The sequence below is a fragment of the Sturnira hondurensis genome, unplaced genomic scaffold, assembly GCF_014824575.4.
Source record: "Sturnira hondurensis isolate 20B ecotype Veracruz unplaced genomic scaffold, ASM1482457v3 Scaffold0003801, whole genome shotgun sequence".
In the NCBI taxonomy this organism is placed as follows: Eukaryota; Metazoa; Chordata; class Mammalia; order Chiroptera; family Phyllostomidae; genus Sturnira; species Sturnira hondurensis.
In genome coordinates, this window is record NW_028076432.1 from 355145 (window position 1) to 371373 (window position 16229).

At 38.8% G+C, this 16229-nt stretch overlaps 1 protein-coding gene across 2 annotated transcripts in view; it reads left to right on the forward strand.

Moving 5' to 3' along the window:
* Window positions 1-16229, forward strand: part of LIN7A (lin-7 cell polarity scaffold A) — a 153204-nt gene that overhangs the window by 127471 nt on the left and 9504 nt on the right. For both annotated transcript variants that reach the window (XM_037042807.1, XM_037042808.1), the window contains one exon: window positions 12954-13172. In XM_037042807.1, coding sequence (XP_036898702.1) covers window positions 12954-13172 — 219 coding nt within the window. The remainder of the gene's footprint in view (window positions 1-12953; window positions 13173-16229) is intronic.

The following is a 16229-nucleotide window of genomic DNA, read 5'->3' on the forward strand; positions in this document are numbered from 1 at the left end:
TATATTTCCATATACTTATTCTATAACTTGAATTTTCAGAAGTGTTGGATATTATGCCTTGTCGATACTTAGGTTTTGTGATCTGCTGTGTATAATAGTATTCTATAATATGTGGACACCCTCGTTAATTTAACCTTTTTCCTATTGATAGATGTTTAGTTTGTTACCCAATTGGTTTTTGGTTGTGTTTTGTTATTGTGAACACTGCTGCATTGAAAATCTTTATGTATAAGAATAACTATTTTTCTAGGGTGAATACTAGAATGTGGCAAGCCAGGTTAAGAGGGATGTGAGCATATTCTCTTTTTTTAAACAGATGCTGCCAAATTGACCTCTGATTTCTATTTCATTTTGTATGGTAATATATTTTTGCAAATCCTTCCTAATACATTCTCATTTGAAAAATAAGTGAACCATGCCCTGCCTGGTGTAGCTCAGTGGATTGAGCGTGGGCCTGCGAACCACATAATCGCGGTTCGATTCCCAGTCAGGGCACATGCCTGGGTTGCAGGCCAGTTCCCAGCAGGGGACTCATGAGAGGCAACCATACACTGATATTTCTCTCCTTCTCTCCTTCCCTTCCCCTCTAAAGATAAGTAAATAAAAAAATCTTTAAAAAATGAAAAGAAAAATAAGTGAATCATTTTTATCCCTTTGAGATTTAATCTGCATTTCCCTGAGAATAAAGTTGAGCATCTTTTCCCAAGAGAACTTTATGAGTGGGAGCTAGTATTACAAAATTCTGCCAGAAATGACCTGGGCCTGTACAATACAGAAAGCAAGAAAGGAGAGGGGAGGAGAGGACTCCAGTGTAATTTCAGGTATGAATGGAGGGAAGAAAAGTCTCAGAAAATGAAGTTGGAAAGGCCAGCTGGTAGTAGAGAGTGAAGGTCTTGAAGTCCTTGTAGGCCATTGTAAGGTGTTAGCACTTTATTTTGAGCAAGAAAATGACATACCAGATAATATGTGCTATTTGGAATGGAATTTGAATGATGCGGAGGCTTACTAAGGAGAATAGAGGAAGGGCCTTCTAGGCTGAGGGAATAAAACTGAGAAATTATGGAAACATTGGCCCTGGCTGGCGTAGCTCAGTGGATTGAGCGCAGGCCTGCGAACCAGAGGATCGCGGTTCAATTCCCAGTCAGGGCACATGCCTGGGTTGCAGGCCAGTTCCCCTGAAGGCCAACTCCCAGCAGGGGATCCACGAAAGGCAACCATACATTGATGTTTCTCTCCCTCTCTCCTTCCCCTCTAAAGATAAATAAATAAATAAAATATTTAATAAAAAAAGAAACATTGAGATAGGTGGTAAAATCAAAAGCATGGTGTTGTTCATATACTGAAGATGAATATAAAGAACTAGAATTGAACCTCTTTGAGGGAAGTGCTTTGTATTTATTGGATGCATTCTGTAGGTCAGTTTTAGTACTTGGCACTACACATGGGCATTTCATTAAATATTAAATGACACCTTTGAAGAATATGGTACTTCACTGTCTGGCCTGTGTGGGAACTGAGGCTCAGGGAGATGTGATAACTTGTCCTAAATCCATGAGCAGGCAATCTTTGAGCCTAAACCTCAAAGTCAGCCAGCTCTTCCTAGATGAATTAAATAAATAGACATTGGGAGAGCACTTTGGTGGATCCTGGGGGGAAACCGTCAGTGCAGCCCAGTGCCTGCCCTGGGTGACAGTCTGCCGCAGCTCTGCTCGCCACTAGATTCCAAGTTAGGGCATGGAAAGACCAAGTGATTCTGACCAAAATCTGGAGAAGAGTTTAGAAAAGAGAGGAACCAGATAACATTTTAAAAATTCAGACAAGAAATTATAAGAAATAAGAGGGAAAAGAGGATGAGATGGTGAATCCAGAATGAATATCACCCTGTATTGGAGGTTAGTTGGATATGGGTTGAGGGGAGAGTTAAAGGTGTCCCCAGGGTGTCTGTTGGGTAGCTGTGTAGATAATGAAAGCAGGAACCAGAGAGAAGGGTTGGCAAGAATCTTTGGAGGTTAGATCCAGTCAGAACATTTGAAATAAGTTTTATTTTGTAGGCCTACCTGAAAATCTCAGTATAAGTCACTGGTGACAAATCTCAAGCATATTCTGTGGGTGTGCTTTTAATTGGGAAAGACATTTATATGCACAGCCAGAGAGATATTGAACAATAAACCTGATATTTTTTTTAAAAAATTCACTTCTTCTCCTGCAAGAAGGCATCTGTAATGTCAAGTCTCTGCAATTTAATTAAATGTTATAGCTATTACCAATGTTTTCTTATTTATGGCACATGACAACTTAAAGATCCCTGCTGCTTTACATTTCAAAGGAAACAGGTTTGACAGGTCTGGTCTCAGACAACTTCTGCCTAGATATTTTGGTTTCTGCCATAGGCTTTTATATTAATTGCCTGAGAACCTAGGATCCTAAAACAGGTCAAATGAAACAGTGTATCTTTGAAGGGTTTGGTTGAATAATTCAGGAACGTATTATTGTCTCTGTGACACCCCTTAGAAAACAGTGGTCTCTAGATCACTAGAATAAATGCTGAAGAGGAACAAAACAACTATTCTGGTTGACAGAATTTTGGTGTTCCTGCAGCATAATATATGCTGTCATCTAGGGAGAGGAGATAGGATGATGAATTCCATGCTTATTAGTAAAATAACATTTCCCAGAAATTTCTTTTGAGCTAAGCATGGTGGGTTTTTTGGAAGTTGAAAAATGTCTGTCGTAGAACCTTTCTGGCACTAGCCCTCCCCTCCCCACCGGAACAGCCCACCTGCCGTAAAGTCACTGGGGATTGTGGAAGGGTGGGCTTCAGTGGGTGTCCTCGAGGATCTCAGCCAGCGCCCAGGTTTGCAGCACTGGTCCATCAACACTTAAAAGTCCTCTCCTGAGTCTGGATGCTTCTTCTGAACTAGCTTTGCCATTTTAAGCCCAGCGCCATCATCCTTGAGATTCCACAGTGGTGGGAGGTAATGCTGCACAGCACTAGGTCTGTGCAGAACTGTAGTGAGCAAACATGATGCAGGTGCCTTCAGCCCTACTCTTTCAAACCTTCCTCTTAACTCGGATCTACTCTTGCCTTTCCTTTCTTCTTGATACCCTTCAGTGTTCAACGGATCCATCCTTTGATAAATTCCTTCTCCTCATGCCCACTGAAAACTTGAATTCCAGAAGGGCTGCTGACTTTTAAAAAACACAAATGTTTATTGAAGAAATATTATATACCAGGCATTTCTCTGCACTCTTTAATCTTTGTAGCATCTTCCTGTGTCTTAATAGGTGACCAACTGTCTCAGTTTGTCTGGGAATGAGGCATTTCCCAGGACTTTCAGTGCTAAACCTGACACTGTCTCTCTGTCAGAGGACTGGGGTGCAAATGCAGAGGTCATGTTCCAGAGGTCACACTCTTAGTGATTTGCCACCAGTTCCCATGTGGATCTTCCTGATCCTGATCTCTGGCTTTGTGCCGTGGCTCTGCTGAGACTTGGTTTGGCAATTGACTTGATTTTGGAGTGACACTAGATTTCAGTGACCGAGATGTAGTTGCAGGTTTCAGTGGAGCTGGAAAAGGGGTAAGCACGGGGAGGCAGTCCTCCGAGGGTATGTCAGGGTGGTGGTTCTCACACCCCCCACAACCCCTCCCTTATGCCAAACCAGACCTGGAAGCAGATACTGAAAACTGGTAATGTTGACACTCCTGCTTCTGGACTTTTATTTGCAAGAAACTCTGGTCCTTGGAATTTAGTGTCATGGAGGGTCATGGGTGGGAGAGTGTAGGAAGGCACTGTGTGCATTTTAGAAGCACAAATCAGTGTGAATCATGATTGGGAAGAGTACCTCTGTTCCTGACTTTCTAGATGAAGCTTACCACTGCAAAATTAACAGACTGATTTAAAGATCTCATTTTCTAGGAATATTTTCCTATGATTCTTTGTTCTGTTTTCAGTAGTACAAATGTGCTCACATTTGTACTACTGAAGATGGTTGTGTGTGTATGTATATGTGTATGCATACATGTGTGCATGTGTAAATGCATGTGTATGTGTGCATGTGTTTATTGTGTGTATGTGTGTGTGTATGTGTGTGTGTCTACTCTTCACCCATGACCATAAGGAATATTTTTTCATTCTTTTGGTGCTAGAACGTCAAGAGTGGAGTAGAGTTACTGTAAAGCATTAAAACTGAGATGTAGTAGCTGCATTTGTTTCCAGTTTTAGTCTCCAGATCAGAAAAGTGGGCTGAGATCAACCAAATGTTAGATTTGTTTTTTTCTTGGCACTGATTTTTTTAAGCTTCTGCTCCCGTTAGGTTTTCTGCCCCTGAGTCTGCTGCTCTTCACTTTCGTGTTTCAAATTGCTTTATATTTGTAACTACTCTCACAGGATAAAAATATGTGTCAATATATATGCTTTGCCCCCACCCCCATTGACTTCTTTTTGCTCTGTCACAACTGTTTAGCTATTTGATGATTTCCCTCTCAGGCTCGCTCATGTTTTGCATGAACTATCAAGTTAATCTCCTGTACACGCTTCCTGTCTTTCACTGAGTGTGACACTGTGGGGAGACTGGCAGGAACAGTTTTACAAACAAAAAGATGATCACTTGTAATTAGCATATCAATGCATGGAAATAGTGCTTCTAAATTACCTGACTGTGATTAGAAGCAGTTGAGTTACCTAAGTCATTTTAAACATTCTTCTCATGAACTCCTTACACTATTAATTTATTTAGTAAACTTTGCTTCCTAGATAATATAAAGGAAACTCATAACTGCAGCAAAGGCAAATTGTATTTTGTTGTTGCCTTTGTCTTTAAGTACCTGAAGCCTTACCACGACATTATCAGAGAGGAAATTGTTCAACAGACTTAGCATTTGTTGAAGCCTATTTAACGGCCAGATGCTCTTCCAAAGATGTATTTTAAATTTAATGCCTATAATGATCCTATTAGGTGGATACTCTGTGATACCCATTTTACACAAACTGAGGCTTGGAGATACTAAGCACTTTGTCTGACTCACGAAGCTGATAAGTAAAGAAGCTCAAATCAAACCCAGTACTAGCTGCTTAGTCGAAGTGGAGAGAAAGAGAATGAGAGTTTATTCAGTGACTATTTACTGAGCACACAACAGTAAGACTTGTCCTGCCCTTAGCCCCTCTAATGCCAGCAGAATGATTCTAGACTGATAAACTACTATGCACCAAATAGATATTACCATTTAGGCAGGCACAGATTACTGTGAAAAAGTATTAGCATATTTTTTCAAGGTATAAATGTGGTATTTTTATATGCTTGCCATGTTTCTTCATCAAAAGATAATACAGTACATTTAGAACAGAAAATTAACATGTTTGAGAAAAAGATCAAAGAGCAATAAAGGTTTTTTCTGAATATTTCCTGCAGCTTGTACAGAGATATTTCATTCCTAATGAAACACCCAATCAATATAGGGTTTTTTCCATTTAAATTACCAAAAATACTGCCTATAGAGCTACACCGAGGCAAAATTATAAGATTTTCTTACCTACCCAGCCCTTTTTCTGCTTTCAAAAAAAAAAAAAGAATAGGAAAAGCCACCATAATTACTTTCTCATTATTAACTTGTTTAAGGCTATGGATTGGAAGGTACTAGCCTACCCTCCAGTTCAGTTGTATCTGTTCTACTTACTACCTGGGAATCTAGGATAAATTTCTGACAGAGTTGTTATGAGAGTCGGATANTGACTATTTACTGAGCACACAACAGTAAGACTTGTCCTGCCCTTAGCCCCTCTAATGCCAGCAGAATGATTCTAGACTGATAAACTACTATGCACCAAATAGATATTACCATTTAGGCAGGCACAGATTACTGTGAAAAAGCATTAGCATATTTTTTCAAGGTATAAATGTGGTATTTTTATATGCTTGCCATGTTTCTTCATCAAAAGATAATACAGTACATTTAGAACAGAAAATTAACATGTTTGAGAAAAAGATCAAAGAGCAATAAAAGTTTTTTCTGAATATTTCCTGCAGCTTGTACAGAGATATTTCATTCCTAATGAAACACCCAATCAATATAGGGTTTTTTTCCATTTAAATTACCAAAAATACTGCCTACAGAGCTACACCGAGGCAAAATTATAAGATTTTCTTACCTACCCAGCCCTTTTTCTGCTTTCAAAAAAAAAAAAAGAATAGGAAAAGCCACTATTAACTTGTTTAAGGCTATGGATTGGAAGGTACTAGCTACCCTCCAGTTCAGTTGTATCTGTTCTACTTACTACCTGGGAATCTAGGATAAATTTCTGACAGAGTTGTTATGAGAGTCGGATATAATTCACATGTAGCAGCAGCTAGCAGTGCCTTGCACTTAATAAGTGCTTAATAAACATTAGAGTATACACACACATGTACATGTTTATACACACATACTCAAAATAATATCAAAACACCTTAAGGGACTAAAAGCAAAACTATTGTAAGGACAGAATGATCAATCCCCATCACCTTTGAGGGAGAGAAGCAGGTCTGTCTTTTCTGGCTCTTTCGGGCCTTTTCAAAGCTGAGGATCGTAACCCACTAACAGTGAGACCTCCTTGTAGCCTCTCGCTGCTCTTCCATTGGCCAGCTCATTCCGTTTAGAGTTAGGAGTTGACAGGTGTTATCCTTGTCTTTGGTTAGTTCTTATTCTTCACGTCACACAAAAACCAACCTACCCTGGTCTCCATTAGTCAATCTAGAAGAGCAGAATGAGGTTGTTGAAAGAGCATCAACACGAATCATGAGTTCTGATTCAGCCCTGCAGCCAACAAATTTATAAAATGGACCAGGTCACAGCCATTCTTGGTCTTTATTTCTAAGTTGCAAGGAGATGAACAAGATTATCTCTAAGGGCCTTTACAGATACAATGTTCTGAGTTTCTGAGCTCCTTATTTGCAGTAAAATAATTTAACCCAATAGCTTTGATAACATTTATTCCCTGACAACACCATTTGGCTCTTAATCCAAAGGAATGACTGGTATCATTTGGGAGGCTATGCATAAACCTAAATTAGATATGCCTAGAGTAACTGATAGTGTAGCCAACTCTTAGTCATCCACCAAAGTATTTAAGTAGTTTTATCAACACGTTAGATCAGGATTATGTCAATATAATCTCTAAAGAGAAAGACCTTCCTATCATGCAGTGACTGTGCACAGATAACGATATTCCTCCCCAGGGCTGGCACCTGCTCTGTCTGAGGTCTTACAAGTGTCAGAATTTATCCACCTTCAAAGGGGGAGAGAGCAAATTTGCATATGCAGTGTAATCCAAAATTCTCTCTTATTAGAGAAGATTTGTAATCAACCAGGAAATTGGGTGTACCAAGAAACACCACTCATTTCGGTGTCTCAATGCGTGGAGATAGAATAGGAATGAAAGATCAGAATGCAGCCATGTTTAATTTACCAGTCACTGATTTGCTAAACTTCCGTCACGGTAACTAATTTTAAGGCTTCCTAGGCTTGCTAATGCATGAGATTGCTAATGAAACAAGTATGCATCTGGTTATTTACTAATCTATTTTTTCCCTCAGCTTCCTGAATGAAAATATATTCCTTTTTATAGTATCATTACAGAAGATCCCATTCTTATGGTTTTACAGCAGTTCAGTATTTTATTAGCTTGTATTTATGCATTTGGAAAGGAAAATAAAATTATTTGAATTCTCCTTTCCATATTGATGTCTGTGTGTTTCTTTTTTTAATGTAGCAGGTACAGATAGAAATATTTTCATGATAGGAATGTCTGTTCTTAGTGCCTTTTAGTTTATTTCAGTGAATGCTCATGGCCAGAATAGGTATAACCGTGGGGTAGATATTTTCTTTGGGGGCTTTTCTCTTGCAGGACCACACTTCTCTTTGGTCCGAGTTTTTGCTGGGTACCTCGTACATCCCTATGACTTCTTCACCAGCTCTTACCTCTGTAATAACATCCAGCTTTGACCAGATGCCCATTGGAAAGTCTTGTTAAATTAATCCATGCCAGTGACTTCCTCAAATTGTAATATGTACAACAAACCCCTGAAAGCAAGGGAATGAAATCTAAAAGTCTAGAAGTTCTTTTGGGAAGTATAAATTTGTTTTACAGAAAGTACAGACTTTCAGGTTTTCAATGTAGGAAGGGATTTCACTTTAAAATTGGAAGCTACAAAGAAGTTCACATCAGACTGTCAGCGGATTTCTCAAAAGAGACCTTACAGGCAAGAAAGGGCTGGAAAGAAGTATTCCAAGTCATGAAAGGCAAGGACCTACAGCCAAGATTGCTCTATCCAGCAAAGCTTTCATTTAGAGTGGAAGGGCAGATAAAGTGCTTCTCAGATAAGATCAAATTCAAGGAGTTCATCATCACCAAGCCCTTATTATATGAAATGTTAAAGGGACTTATCTAAGAAAAAGAAGATAAAAAACATGAACAGTGAAAGGACAGCAAACTCACAGTTATTAACAACCACACCTAAAACAAAAGCAAACCAAGAGGACAGCTAGATCAGGAGTGGAACCACAGAAATGGAGGTCACATGGAGGGTTAGCAACAGGGGAGTGGGAGGAGGAGAAGGGGGGAGAAGGTACAGAGAATAAGTAACATAGGCGGTAGGTAGAAAATAGACAGGGGGGAGGGCAAGAATACTATGGGAAATATAGAATCTAAAGAACTTGGGACACAACATAAACTAAAGGGGGGGTGGGGGGGGTGTGCAGGGTGGAGGGGAACAAAGGGGGGAAATAGGACAACTGAATGGCATAATCAATAAAATATATTAAAAAATAAAATAAAATTGGAAGCCTTCTTAGCTCTCCTCAAGTCACTTAAGGGCTATAGTTTCATGCTCTGTGAAAGGCTGGTGTTGCAAGTTTTCTGTGACTCCTCAGACTGAGCCAGTTGTTATAAAGGAAAATTCCTGGATCAGGCATTAGGTACATAATCTCCTCCTGTACATATACAGCCATGTATCTCTCAGCTCTTCACGGTGCTGAGAGCCTAATGGTCCCAGGTATTAGTGCTGCAGCCCTCCTGTGGCCACTCTAAATCGCAGGCCTAGTGCCTAAACTGGGATAATGGGCCTCCACAGGTCTGGCCTAGAATTTCCAAACCTATTACATGAAAGCAAATAGAACAAAAGCCAAATAGAAACCGGGAGACTAATCATCAAGCCTAGAAAATGATGAACCATAGTTACTGAACCATATAAACATCTAAGTTTTAATGTAAAAAAAGAAATGAGAGAAGGGAATGGACAGTCAAATCACCCAGTTTTCCTTTTAAAGGAGAATTCCATACATCAACAATTCATACTGAGACAAATTACAAAGAAATTACATGCATATTGAAAATAAGAGCTTATATTGTACAAAGTTTCTCTTGTCCTTCATGTTCTTCCAAAGAACTACAAATATAACTAGTAAAATAAGTGCTTAATAAGCATCTGTTCAGTGACAAGTCAGTGACAAGTCAGTGACAGGGTGGACAATTAAAAGAATGAATTAATGAATAAACAAGCCTATTTTCCTAGGATTCAGCCACAGATAAAATTTTATTCTGTCCATCAGCTATTTATAATTCTTTCTGTGTTACCCAGACTTGGCAAAGGAGTAGTAACATAAGTTGTCTGCAGGGCTAGTAATGGTTATTACTTAAGTCCTTAATATCTGCCTGGCTTCCTGAACAAATGACTGGAGCAGTGCTCCTACAGGCCACCGATGACTGCCTCATTGCTAAATGGAAACCTTTTTTTTTTATCTCAGTCCACATGCACTTTGCTGAAGCAGACCACAGAATGGGACCTACCACTTAATTTTTTTAATATATATTATTGATTATGCCATTACAATTGTCCTATTTCACCCACTTCATTCCCCTCCACCCTGCACACCACCTTCCCCTCCATCCCCCCCTTTAGTTTATATCCATGTGTCTCAAGTTCTTTAGATTCCATATTTCCCATAGTATTCTTGCCCTCCCTCCTACCTATTTTCTACCTACCGCCTATGTTACTTATTCTCTGTACCTTCTCCCCCCTTCTCCTCCTCCCACTCCCCTGTTGCTAACCCTCCATGTGACCTCCATTTCTGTGGTTCCACTCCTGATCTAGCTGTCCTCTTGGTTTGCTTTTGTTTTAGGTGTGGTTGTTAATAACTGTGAGTTTGCTGTCCTTTCACTGTTCATGTTTTTTATCTTCTTTTTCTTAGATAAGTCCCTTTAACATTTCATATAATAAGGGCTTGGTGATGATGAACTCCTTGAACTTGACCTTATCTGAGAAGCACTTTATCTGCCCTTCCACTCTAAATGAAAGCTTTACTGGATAGAGCAATCTTGGCTGTAGGTCCTTGCCTTTCATGACTTGAAATACTTCTTTCCAGCCCCTTCTTGCCTGTAAGGTCTCTTGAGAAATCAGCTAGCAGTCTGATGGGAACTCCTTTGTAGGTGACTGTCCTCTTATCTCTTGCTGCTTCTAGAATTCTCTCCTTCATTTTAATCTTGGCTAATGTAATCATGATGTGCCTTGGTGTGTTCCTTCTTGGGTCCAACTTCTTTGGGACTCTCTGTGCTTCCTGGATTTCCTGGAAGTACATTTCCTTTGCCAGACTGGGGAAGTTCTCCTTTATTTGTTCACATAAGTTTTCCACTTGTTGCTCTTCCTCTTCCCCCTCTGGTACCCCTATAATTTGGATGTTGGAATGTTTAAAGATGTCCTGAAAGTTCCTAAGCCTCTCCTCATGTTTTTGAATTCTTGTTTCTTCATACTTTTCTGTTTGGTCATTTTTTTCTTCCTTCTGTTCCACTCCATTGATTTGAGTCCCAGTTTCCTTTCCATCACTATTGGTTTCTTGTGCGTTTCTCTTCATTTCAATTAGTTTGGCCTTCATATGTTCCTCTAATTTGTGACTAAAATCAACCAGTTCTGTGAGCATCCTGATAAACAGTGTCTTGAACTGTGCATCTGAGAAGCTGGCAATCTCTTGGTCGCTTAGAGTTATGGGCTCTGGGGCTTTGAGTTCTTCTTGAGCCATAATGTTTTGGTCTGTTCCCGCCTGTTACATATGAGGGGCACAGCCCTAGGTGTTCACCAGGGTGGGGCAACTCAGTTGCTGGGTTGTGACACTGTATGTGGGGGCGGGGTCACTTTAAATCTTTACCTCTAATCTGTATCATAGTGGAAATATGAGTCTCAAGATATAATTGACGTGTGCTTGAAATACAAATAAGTTTTGTCACAATATTATATCTACGTTATAGTTCTCCTTCCACTTGGGCTGTGAAAATGTAATCTCACCAGTGAGGGGTGTCCTCCTCTGCCACTTCAGTGCCACTCTCAGGTTTGCAGCAGTCTTTAAGTCTATCTCAGTCCCTGTTTGCCTCGCCACACACACATTTCTTCTCTGAGCTTTATCCAGGAAGCAAAGCAGAAAGGCTTTTGTATATCGGTCTTATAAATTAGGACTTGTGTCACCTGCCCTGGGGATCAGCTGAGAGGGGAGGACATTGACTCCTTTTGTTAGGGTCCTATTATATATCATCACTACTTCCCCTATCTTGCTTCTCCCTGATTCCAACCTGGAGAAGCATTAGTAGGTTGGAGAGGAGCAGTCTCTGTATTAACCTAGAGACATGTAGTTTCCCTAACTATTGTGTATGCCATTGTGTTCTAATGATTATTCTGAAACTCAAAAGCCAAGAATTGATTTGAGTTTTTTTTTGCTCTCTGTTATTTTATAACTACTTTTTAGGTATGTGTGCATCTGTGATTATATCCTTCATAAATTTCTGTGAAACTAAAACCATTTATTATAAAAGGTTTATTCAATGCATAACAATAGTGGTGTCCAAAAAAAATTGTGCCAGTTTCTGTTAAATTATTATCAGTGTATAAGAGTCCCTTTTGCCTACATTCTTGTCAATATATTTGAAAATACATATTTATCATTTTTAAATTAAAAATGAAATATTTTGTGTTTATATTTGATTACTAGGGAGCTTAAATATTTTTTCATAGTTTTGTTGAACATATGGGTTTTTTAAATTATTACTTGTCCATGAGTTCACTTGCCCATTTTGCTTAGATCATTATTGACTTGTGAGGGCTTTTCATATAAAGAATATTAATAAACTGCCATATATTGAAAATATCTTTTTTTCTGGTCTGTTTTTGACCTTTTTATGGTGTGTGAGAAGTAGAAACTTATAAATTTCAAATTTGATTTCATGATTTTTATCTTTGTTATTTTTACTTAAAAATTACTTTTTCATTTCAAGATAATGAGTGTTCACCTATGTTGCATTTTAGTTGTTTTATTATTTTAATTTTACATTTAAATTTGTAATCAATCTGTTATATATAGCATTGACTATGAAATTGGGGTCATTTAATTATGATTTATTTGTTCCAGCATCATTACTTAATAGTCCTTTTCCCCTTTGATCTAAATTCCACGTTTATCATATAATAAAATTTACATATGGTAGATCTGCTTCTGGGCTCTCTGTTCTGTTCTGTCTCTTATTACACCAGTAAGATCCAACTTTATTCGTTGCACATTCTTAATAAATTTTAATATTTGATAGAAAAGCCAGCCTTTATGACTATTTTGAAATTTTTTTCAAGATTTTCCTGACTGATGTATTTATTCTTCCAGAAAAAATTTAGGAATCTTATTCCCATTATGCTAAATACGGTGTTAGCATCATGTCTTCATTATTTCTCACCCTCTTAACTTGAAGCCCCGGTCAATCCATTCTGTACCTGGTTATAGTTCAATCACAAAAGTACTAAATAGTAATAATAATGCAATAAATGGTATTTGCCATGCCTTCTTGAAATTTCAGTCTTTGGGATTTTATGATACTAATTTTAGATTTGTCGCTCAGGAGAAACAACATGGAAGCCCTCCCCTTTAAGGAATGTCACTGTCTTTTCAGAGTGTGGAAGGTGAACACCATGAGAAAGCCGTGGAGCTCCTCAAGGCTGCTAAGGACAGCGTCAAGCTGGTGGTGCGATACACCCCGAAAGTCCTGGAAGAAATGGAGGCCCGCTTTGAAAAGCTGCGGACAGCCCGGCGTCGACAGCAGCAGCAGCTGCTAATTCAGCAGCAGCAACAGCAGCAGCAGCAACAAACACAGCAAAACCACATGTCGTAGGTGAGAAGTACCTTCTTCTATACAGGGAAAGTTCATCACATAGTCTAGTTTGTTTGTTTTTTTAGCATAATTTCCTAGCTGGAACAAAATTATTAGATATATCCCCACCAAAAAAAAAACAATCACACAAATAAAAATAATCTCAGAAAATGTAAACACAGTAGTTGTTTGCATTGTGTGTCCTTCCGCCATATTCCTTGCAAATGTAAGATATTTTGGAAAATAGTATACTTTGGGAGGGCCAGGTACAGACTATTGTATGCTTTTAGACAAATTAGAAAAATGTAGCCTCTGAGCAAACCCAGATCCTCAGGCACAAAGCTAGACGATGAGAATTGGGGGCTGAAATCCAGCTCCCCACTCTCTCTCGTGGCCCGTTGCCTCGGCGCAGTGTACGGACTAAACAACCATATAGTGCTGACCTTGGGAGGATCCCCTTTAGAATACTGAAGGACAGTTTCTTAGAGACTGCTCCACTGAAAACAATGAGGTAGAGACCTGCCAGTGTCCACGCTATGAGAGATTCCAAAGTCCTCTTTGGGTGTTCACTTAGAATGTATCTAAGATGAACCTGCTTTTTTCTAAATTCTGCTTTGTGGCAAAGAATGCTAAATCAGATTTTGCTATATATTTTAAGAAAATTCAAGAAAAATCTTAAGGAATCACCATCTTTGAAGTGCCTACTATGTGCTGGGCCCTTCTCACAGGTTATCCCTGACCGTTAGAAGAACCCTTCAAGGTAAGCATCAGTAAAACACCATTTTTTACATGAAGATGCAATAACTTTAACGAGTTCCCCACAGCCATACTTACAAGTAGCAAAGAATTATTTTTTCTTACTCTACCATGTATTTCATCTGCCAACATCCAATAGTCTGCAGACATAGGAATTTTTCTTGCTGTCTGTTAGAAGCCGCTTTTGAAAGCCACAGTTCGTATGGTCAGATATCTCTACACAGTGATGTCTGCAAGTGTGTTTGAAATGAGGTTCAAAAGTTCATAGGAAAATAACAATAGGCAATGGTGATTTTAACTCCTTCAAAGTCAGATTATTATTTGCACAACCAAAAACGTTGAATATGACATGAAACCTTCAATGTTCTATAACACTTAGGACAAACAGAAGCCACATGCAGAAATAGAGAGCATAGGGCATGTCCCCAGAGAGTCTTGGAACTCAACTATCTGTCTTTCTTTTATAGCCTGCTACTCTTATTATATGTACACCTTACTTTGGTGTATTTATGTAAAACTCCATTCCATTCTAAAAGCGACATTTATTCAACAATAAATATTTAGCACAACAATGGACCAGCCACCATTCAATGGGCTGCAGAACCAGCACAAGCAAAGCAAAGTCCTTGTTCTCACGCTGCTTATATTCTGGTTACAGGAGATAATGAATAAACAAGTCAATTAAAACATCCAGTAGGGGCCAGCACTTTGCAGAGCTAAAATAAGGGCTTGGATAGAGACTGGTTAGGTGATGGCCTTCAATCAGGCAATCAGGGAAAACTTCTCAAAGGAGATGACATTAAAGCCAAGACTGAGTGATTAGAAGCCTGGAAACAAGCAGAAAAGAAGGAAAAGGCCTGACTCAAGCTGCTTGATGTCTGAGGAGCAGAAAGCAAGCCGGGGAGTTGGGGAGTAATGAGTGAGAGGAACAGTGCAGTAGATGGGGGCCAAATCTCAGAAAGCTTTTTAAACGATTTAGGGAAGTTGGATTCTTATTGCAACAAAAAATACCTTATTGCTGAGGTATTTCAGCGAGAAAGTGACATGATCTCATTTAGGTATTGAAAAGGTCACTGTAGCTGCTGTAGGGAGAGTAGGTTATTGCAGGATCAGAGTGGAAACAGAGACCAATTAGGAGGCTATTGTTTAGTAGTCCAGGCAGGAGATGTGGTGGCTTGGACCAGGATGACACCATTGACAGGGAGTGACATGGATGCAAATGGACAAGTCATTTTGTCCATATCCTTCTCTTATCCATTCCGAATGTGAAGGCCTGTACATTTCTACCTCCAGCATCCTTTCAAAGGTCTTTGGCTAATAGCAACAATTCACTATTTTTTAATCAAACATTGACACTCTTTCCAGTAACTCATTTTTTTCTTCCATCCTCAATATTATAGACTTATACCAATTCTGCTAATTGATATGTCACTGGTCCATAGTAAAATTTTTCTGTAATGTTTTGAAAGAAATATGTTGCCATTCTAACTTCTGAGGTCTTACTAAAAATTACAACATTATGTTCATTCAGTCATCTTTAGAAATGTACAGCTTGGCCATAAATGTTTTCTGGGCCATATACTGGATTCCATTTTTCTGTTCCATCACCCTTCATTAAATCACTTCATAATTTCCTATTGTCATCACCAAGGACTAGCATCTTTAATGAAAGGCATTTGCAAGCTATGTTCTTTCTTGCACAGGTTATGGTAAAGCTCTGTCTGAGTGAACATGAAATGTATATTCACACCTGCCAAGACAGCACTTTCAATCAACACAGTCATGGCCCCTGGAGATGAAACCGTAGTGACAAGTTCAAGTACAAGCAGAATACAACCAAGTCAAGTCACCCACAGATTCTGTGGTGATTTTTGTAGTCAGAGACCTACATCAGCTCTTGTTCAACTATTAATTAATCAAGATTTTTGAGAATTAAATGGGATTTTGTTACACTGAGTAACTGATACTATGATTGCTTTTGCAGAAATTCAAAGCTAATTTGACCAAAGCTATTTAGTTTGAGCAGATCTCTGATTTTTTTTAAGTTTGACAAGTCAATAAAAGACCAGGCAAAGCAAAATATATGTCAGATATTATCTTACTGTTTATCACACAAAATGTCATTTCTGTTCTTTAAATTAGAAAGAACTTTTTAAAAGTCTGATATCATATAAATTATGGAGTAATTAGAAATACTAACAGCTAGCTACAAATGGAAAAATACGTCAAATGCAGGCAGTATGTGGAGAATATCTCATACCTTCTTCTAATGTTAAACTCTTGAAGTAAAATGCAGTTGTTGTGTTTTTTTCCAATTTCCAT